Source organism: Syngnathus leptorhynchus, chromosome 5, assembly GCF_054491065.1.
Source record: "Syngnathus leptorhynchus isolate UIUO chromosome 5, UIUO_Slep, whole genome shotgun sequence".
Classification (NCBI taxonomy): Eukaryota; Metazoa; Chordata; class Actinopteri; order Syngnathiformes; family Syngnathidae; genus Syngnathus; species Syngnathus leptorhynchus.
In genome coordinates, this window is record NC_141199.1 from 12,435,316 (window position 1) to 12,442,685 (window position 7,370).

General features: G+C 42.0%; 2 protein-coding genes across 3 annotated transcripts; both read right to left on the reverse strand.

Moving 5' to 3' along the window:
- On the reverse strand, positions 1-1,021 carry LOC147056984 (uncharacterized). Its single transcript, XM_085913000.1, has 3 exons — positions 794-1,021; positions 653-705; positions 1-392 (listed from the first exon to the last, which is right to left on the reverse strand). The coding sequence occupies exons 1-3, from the start codon at positions 834-836 to the stop codon at positions 60-62; spliced, it is 429 nt and encodes a 142-aa protein (XP_085769126.1). The 5' UTR covers positions 837-1,021; the 3' UTR covers positions 1-59.
- A 205-nt stretch (positions 1,022-1,226) lies between these two features.
- melk (maternal embryonic leucine zipper kinase) lies at positions 1,227-7,355 on the reverse strand. Of its 2 annotated transcripts, none has more exons than XM_085913147.1 (18): positions 7,149-7,355; positions 6,856-6,969; positions 6,678-6,763; positions 5,957-6,073; positions 5,745-5,888; positions 5,572-5,640; positions 5,302-5,394; positions 5,036-5,134; positions 4,628-4,696; positions 4,446-4,544; positions 4,210-4,296; positions 3,853-3,984; positions 3,642-3,764; positions 3,159-3,423; positions 2,266-2,362; positions 2,024-2,180; positions 1,844-1,947; positions 1,227-1,762 (listed from the first exon to the last, which is right to left on the reverse strand). In XM_085913147.1, exons 2-18 carry the CDS (start codon positions 6,932-6,934, stop codon positions 1,585-1,587), a joined length of 1,998 nt encoding a protein of 665 aa, XP_085769273.1. In that variant the 5' UTR covers positions 6,935-6,969; positions 7,149-7,355; the 3' UTR covers positions 1,227-1,584. The 2 variants fall into 2 exon arrangements, with proteins under 2 accessions (XP_085769273.1, XP_085769272.1); XM_085913146.1 differs by having other exon boundaries at positions 3,606-3,764.
- Between the last annotated feature and the right edge of the window lie 15 nt (positions 7,356-7,370).

The following is a 7,370-nucleotide window of genomic DNA, read 5'->3' on the forward strand; positions in this document are numbered from 1 at the left end:
ACTAATAAATCGAGTTGCATGCTGATTAAGCAAACGAAGGCAATACGAGTGAAGTGTTTTTATTGCTTCACACAACCGAACATTGTCTGGTGCTTGAACTTCTCGTGACCGACATCAACCGGCTGCTGCGTGAGCAACCAAATGGCCACGCCCCCCAGCAAAGCCACGTGCAACAGGTAGAGGCCCACGCACACACAGGTGCGTAACATCGACATCAAGAGGCTGAGGACGCATACGGGCGTCGCCACCAGCAGCAACACGGAGTGACGAACAGCGCTGAAGACCAGAGATGGAATAGCAAGGACCACTTTGACCAGAGTGGACGTCAGGGTGGAGTACAGAGACAGTGGAGACAAGAGGAGGGAGACCACTGTGTCACTCACTGATGCTCCCTGCAAGAAAACCACACACACTTCTAAGCAATTAATCGAGATTTAGATTTTGGCTTCTCATAATCATAAAAACATTCTAATCAGACAAAAAAACAAAAAAATCTAACCCACACAACACATTTGAAGCAATCTGACCCAGAAAATGCGATAAAATGATGAGAATAGACTGTTGGGAATAAATAAAAATAATTTCATAGAAGAAATATTAGAATTTAGGTTGGAATATTTCACAAGGACGCCAAACTTTTTGTCTGATGTACCTGACATGGGGTTACATGCACGCTGATGTTGAAAATCCAGGCCCTGTACAGCCCTGTTGTCACCCACAAAAGAAAAACAAGTCTCAAACAGCAGTGGCAAATGTTATACCACATTTAAGTAAAAAAATACTGTCAACTTACATGAGAAGAGCACAATGAGAGTGACAGCCATCAGAAGCCTCATTTTCCAACACTCACACCTGAAGCAGGTTGACTTTCAGATCAAGACGGGAACATTTGTAATGATTTCAGATTGCAAAGTCTCTCTATTGTCCTCTGCCATTCGCATTCCTCACGTTTAATCTTCTTAGGTTGCAAAATACAAATGCACAGGTTGTAAAACAGCTTGCAGGTTTGGAATTAGACTGCCACCTGTTGGAATGGAGGTACAGGTGACACAGGACTGACCCTTTTTTTTCCACTTGGAATTTTTCTGCTGTTGGAATACTGATGGTAGTACGGTAAATGACTGCATTTGAAAATTTGCTTTAATATGAGGGACTGAGTTATCACAGTTTGAACCATTCCGTGATAAACAAGGATATTTTTGTATTATTTGACTAAATAACTTCCATTTAGATGCAGAAACCATTTATTTTGCTCCCTTTACACTGTCACAAACATGTTTGACAAACATTGATCCACATAAAACTAACAAAGAATTGTAAACACATAAAAACAACATCAAATTAGTAAGCGGTGCTTTTGTTAGTGACCTGAATCGAGCAGATTCAGGGGTAAAAGAACATCCATTAATCCCAATAAAGATCTGTACACTAAAAGTTCATACATTCTTCTCTCATGTACTGACAAAACAAAATTAGAAATTGTGGAAGATGAAAAAAAAAAAAGAATTGACTGTACACGATGCACATGAATGTAATATTTCTTTTGAAGCTTGCTGATATTAAAAAGCAACGACTTGTAAAGCCTCAGATGCTGGATGTGGAGAGGATGTCCTCCACCAGGCGCTTGTAGACCCAAGCATCTCCTTTTATTCGCTGACGATGCACGCAGACCACTTCGGGTCTGTGCAGCAGGCACACCTCTAGTTCAAAGGCCATGGTCACCTTGCCAAAGTCATCCCAGGTTCTGCACTTTATGGTGTAGCTGGACAAAAGGAAAATAACATTTCTTAATATGGCATTCAAATCCAGGATGAAGATAGACACAGATGGAGACAATTCTTACCCTTTCTGGCTATATTGGACATTTTTCTCAGGTAGGACGGAGAGGATCTGGTTGAGCACGTCGTCCGGGTTGGTCTGCCCCGTCAGGGTCACGTTGTACTGAGCCTGGAGGGAGGTGAAGCACGCAGTCAAGACACGGCACAGACAGAACAGCGTGTTTGCTTGGGAGGCGCGAGCGTACCTTGATCTTGCGCGGGTTGTCTCGCATCGCTCTTCTCTTGCTGGGGGTGAGCATGGTGATCACCTTGTCCAGGCCCCTCTCCAGGGAGCCAAACACTCGCCCTCCCCTTCGCTTCTTTCCGCTGTCCCCGCTACCGGCCATGTCCAAAGAGCGAGACCTGTGGAGGAAGACGCAGACAAAAACTAACAGATGGTGTCGGAGTTCAGTTTTTTATTTTTTATTTTTCCTCGAGTGAGACTTGCCTTCTTTCAGGACTAAAGGCAAGGATTTCAACGGTGTTGGACTCTTTGCTCTCTGCCACTTTTCTTTTGACAGGTTCTTTGGAGCCACTGCCTACAGCTGCAATACACACACATACACACACTCAACATGAATGTGACGTCACCACTTCGGGATGATTACAACAGCAATACACCCATAATTTAAGGATTATTAACTTGCATACACACAGAAGAGGAAAACAAAAGTTCAGCTATAGAAGCCGGAGAAGGTCACTAGAGTTACTTTAAAAAAAAAGACACACAAAAAGGCACACACGCACGCACACAGAACAAGAGCTCAGCTCCAGAGGCTGGAGAAAAATCACTAAAGCTCACATGGGAGGGGGCAGAAGAAACAGACAGCTACACCTGTCACAACATGTCTCAGGACACACACGCATAAACTGATTACGTGTGTGTGCGTGAAATGTGGAGAGACTTTATAATGGTCTTATAAGTCAAACTTAGCACTCTTATGGAGAGATTGACCTGAGGTGAGGAGACACCTCACAAGAAAGGGGGAGTAAAAAACAACTTCACATGTGAATTACCCTCAGAAACAAGTCACTTTTGGATATTAAGTTCCACCAAGGTGATACAGTACAAGAGTTTTGATATGAGCAGCCATAACTAGAGGGAGAGGTGGTTAAAAAAAAAAAAAAAGCGCAGCAGGCGGACAATATCCGCATCAGATTCCGCTTAGCACATAATTAAGGCTGTAATGAACCACCTTTTCTATTAGCGTCTATCATTTGAGCCAATAGAATTTGCCTCATGATAAGATGAGCCTCCAGCTGACAGTTATAAGCGTCTATGGCCACTTTCAAAATCATAGAAAAGCTACAAAGAGGGTAAAATAAGAATCATGTTCGAACCTTTTGGTGTGGTTCCGGTGCAATTTTGATTGGGTGTGGTCAACACATTCTTATGGCGCGTGTTGTTCTTGGTGGACGACGGAGTGCGAGGTGGAGGCAGTGCAAATGTGTCTGCGTTTTTCTCCAGCAGGACAACATTCTCTCTGTTCTCATTGGCATGTTGGTGCTCCTTGTGCCTCTTCTCCTGGTGGTGCTGGCCTGTCACTTGATATCTCTCAAGCGGCGGGCTCCGAATACACCTTTTTTTTAATGGAGATGGCAACCTCTGTAGAAATACAGTTGTATTGGAGCACTGATCTAGCAAAGGATAATAGACACATTGACCCCCCCCCTTCCCCCCAGTCTGAACAATTGATCAAATTGGCATAGCAATGTAGAAGAATGGAATTTAAAATGAATAAATCGCAATGCAATTATTTTTTCTAAATCTTTTACTTGACCCCCAACCTTGTCGTCTGTAATTCGTTCGGTCTTCTCGCGTACCCCTTGAGGTGTCTGACGTGAGACGGGAACCCATGGGCAATCATCTATGTAGTCTGAGCAAAGATCCAAAGCACCCAGAATTGGAGCGTCTTCGTCGTCAGCAAAGTGAAGAGATTTCTTAACCTGGAAAAAAGGAAAAACATGTATTTTAGTGGATGAGAACTAGGCAGTGAGCTGGAAAGCCATGCTGGGGAGCTGCATATCGATCAACCTGTAATTGGGCATGTAGTGGAGAAACGGACTCCTCGGTGACGTGGGGCTCCATGTGGAGCCGCACTGGCTTGCCTCTCTGCTTCTTCGACAGCAGTAGCAAGTATGTGGCTGTGATGTGGTCGTACCGCCACTGCACACATGATCAATTCGCTCAGATTTGGTTTGTACAGTAACTTTGAGAGCTTTCTCTTAGAATTTAGGAAACTTTCTCAGATGCCTCATATGACACAGTGAAAGACTGAACACAATATTTTCTGGTTTGGCCCATATTTACATATAATATAGGACAAGGGCAAGTGGTACCTCAACTTACTTAGTTCTGAAATACAATATGATATGAAAAGCTGTCACCTACCTCCTTAACAAGAGCTGCGGTGCTTTCTCTGGAACGTTTCATGTTGACTGCCATCTCAGTGATGCAGTCCTCGTCTATGTGACCCAGCTAGAAAATAAGACAACTACCGCTTCAGTTGAACAGAATTGTAAACACAAACAATTCAAACTAACTTATTCTTCTTATTTTAAATAAACAGACTGCAAAATATGTGAAGAGATATGTGAAGAGATGTGCATATTTCTTTGTTAGGGTACCGGCTGCCTGCTGTGCCACTCCACAGGGCTGTTGTAGTCTTTCATTACCCAAGGGTGCTCAAGCAGCTGATGCACTGCCAGACGCAACTTGGGGTCCACCTACAGGACAGAAATAGTAACTACAACTAAATCGAAACCGACTATCATTATTTGTCCTTTTTTGATGATACATGTCATCATACCTGCAGCATTTGATTGAGCAGGAGGATGCTTCCTGGGGATAGCCATGCAGGGTTATCATACTTTCCTCTCTGAAAACACATTTGTGAAGCACATTCATTAGAGGCCAGTAAAATAGTCGTTGAAATACAAAATAACAGCTGGTGTTAGTTTTTTTTTTTTTTTAAATAAGCTTTATACCTAATGTTAGTGACATAAGGTAGCACAAAGCACGGAGTTGACCGCCAGGTGACTTCAACACGTGTTCGCCCCCTAGTGGTTGAGTGACTGCTACCACCAGCAATCATGTTAATTTATTCTACTCCAGCCCCAATGCACTAACCTAACTAACAAACTTTTCTCAGTTATAGTCAAATTGAGGGGAAAAAACTCAAAGGATGAAACAATAAAAATGAAAAATAATCTCTTACGGTAATTTTCCTGTAGAGCACGACGCAACTGTCATCGTCAAATGGGAGATAGCCGCAAAGCAAAGCGAACAGCAGCACACCCATACTCCACACATCCGCCTGGAACACAGCATTGTTGGTTAAAAATCAGTCATTCCGACAAAAATTGTTCTTTTTTCTGATCAGTGGGGGACCAAATCAGATTCAAAAGGTTTATAAAGAACACTCTTGCATGAGAAGACCAACCCCCTTTAAAAAAAAAAAACAAAAAAAACGGAATAACTCGCCTCTGAGCCAATATAAGCTTTTCCCTGGATAAGTTCAGGAGCAGCATATGCCGGACTTCCACAACAAGTCATCAACTCATAACCAAGGCCTCCCTGTGACACACGACAACATTAATCATAATGCCACATACAATAAGCAACTCTAAACTTTATGGATTTGCTCTCAGTGTGATTAAGTGCAATAATGCATAGTTCATTTACCTCTCTGACAGTGTCAATCAAAATTGAGCAGTAATATGCATTGGATTGCACACAAAAATGTACATTTACCTTTGGTTTGGCACACAAGCCGAAATCTATGAGCTTCAAGTTGTGGTCTCCATCTATCAATAAGTTCTCCTAATGTTAAGAGAGATAGCAGATATGAGATTTGCATTTCCAAAGGCCTATGCGTTGGCATTTCAAGCACTTGAAATGCTTCCATTTACGCACACTGGTCTTACCGGTTTGAGGTCCCTGTGTGCGTAACCCTGGCTGTGGACGTAGGCCATGGCAGACACAATTTGTCTGAAAAAGACTCTTGTCTCCTCTTCTGACAGCCGGTCTTTTGATATAATGTAGTCAAACAACTCTCCTCCTGGACAGTACTGCAAGAAATACAGATTATAGAAAGGAGTAGGCAAAGAAGACAAATGCACAACTGCAGTTTATCGACCTCGAGTATCATGAAAATCTGTGTGGGGGACTCAATGACTTGGTAGAGACGGCAGATGTGCTGATGACTGAGGTTCTTCATTGCCTCAATCTCCACCTTCACACGAGGAAGATCATCCTAGGAAATAATGTATACTGGTTTTAGTTAACATTGACAATGTTATTTGTAATTTCCACCTGCAATGTGGATTAGATTTTTTTTTTAAAACCCATTTACAATGCTTTAATTTGAAATGTTATGTTGTCATGATGTGTGTAGATTGTGTCTAATGTAACACTAACCCTTATTAGGGTCACAGGTGAGTTGTGACCCCAAAACACCTGAGAGGAAATTAAGAGCATTTACTTGAAATATGCATAAAAATCAACAATTATCAGTTATACAATATGAAGCATTGGGATTCATCCAGTCCTACTAAGCACATCATGTTAAAGACATTTATTTAATCTTTAAATTGACCAGTTAGACTATTTCATAGTAGTTTTAATCTCTTATTTAAGGTCAAGTTGTGCAATTTAAATAATTTTCCTAAATGAAGCCTTTTTGGCCCCAGAGCCTTATTTGGAAGATTTTAAAAAATACATTCGATATAGATCAATATCCATTGATATGAAAGAGTATTGTGATAACTTTCCAACCATATTATTCCCTATTCTGTAATGTATTTGGATTCTTCAAAATAATTGCTGTTTTGGAAAACATTTGCATCAAAAACACTCACCCCAAGATCCTTTTTATTCATGATCTTAATCGCCACCTTCTCTCCTGTCAAGATGTGACGACCCAGCTTCACTTTAGCAAACCCTCCTGGGGAAAAAAAAAAACACCCCAAAATAAACACGTTTTAAATTCCATAATTTGAAAAAGAAAGACCTCCACACACACACTCAATAAATTACCAGAGCCGATCGTCTCATAAACCTCGTAGTATTTGTGGAGCTTTTCAGCTCCGCGGGGCTCCATCCTCTCAACGGGCATTCCTGCCTCCTTTGGCTGCACGATCCACCAGCCGCCTGCCGAACACAATATCGGCCGAACCAGCCAAGAACACCAATTAAATGCCAACGGGAAATTTGAAATGCCTGACATAATAAATAATGGGTTGTTCAAGTTACACGACTGCTTCATTACTCGCCCATTGTGTCCAACTTCACTCAACACGATTACCACTAACAAAAGCAATGGAACTTACGTTAGGAAAAAAAGCCCACGTTTGTACCGATGATGTTTCTCTCGGTCACCAGAATGTGTGGCGTTGCGTCAAATAAGAACGGTCAATCCGTCAACAAACTACCGACGTGGAGAAAAGTGAGTGCCACATACGAATGTTTTGTCAGAGCAATTTGAATTTCGCACATTAAACCTCAACTTCCTGCTTCCGCTTTGGCTCCCGACTGCCACCATGTGGCCAAAC

What these genes read in the sequence shown, in the direction of transcription:
- LOC147056984 (XM_085913000.1), bottom strand. Translation starts at nt 836, where the DNA reads ATGAGGCTTCTGATGGCTGTCACTCTCATTGTGCTCTTCTCAT. An exon ending in TCTCATTGTGCTCTTCTCAT is followed by an intron (nt 706 to 793) that starts GTAAGTTGACAG and finishes GGGTGACAACAG; the next exon opens with GGCTGTACAGGGCCTGGATT. An exon ending in TGCATGTAACCCCATGTCAG is followed by an intron (nt 393 to 652) that starts GTACATCAGACA and finishes GTTTTCTTGCAG; the next exon opens with GGAGCATCAGTGAGTGACAC.
- melk (XM_085913146.1), bottom strand. Translation starts at nt 6,934, where the DNA reads ATGCCCGTTGAGAGGATGGAGCCCCGCGGAGCTGAAAAGCTCCACAAA. An exon ending in TTATGAGACGATCGGCTCTG is followed by an intron (nt 6,764 to 6,855) that starts GTAATTTATTGA and finishes TTTTTTCCCCAG; the next exon opens with GAGGGTTTGCTAAAGTGAAG. An exon ending in AGATTTTCATGATACTCGAG is followed by an intron (nt 5,889 to 5,956) that starts GTCGATAAACTG and finishes TATTTCTTGCAG; the next exon opens with TACTGTCCAGGAGGAGAGTT.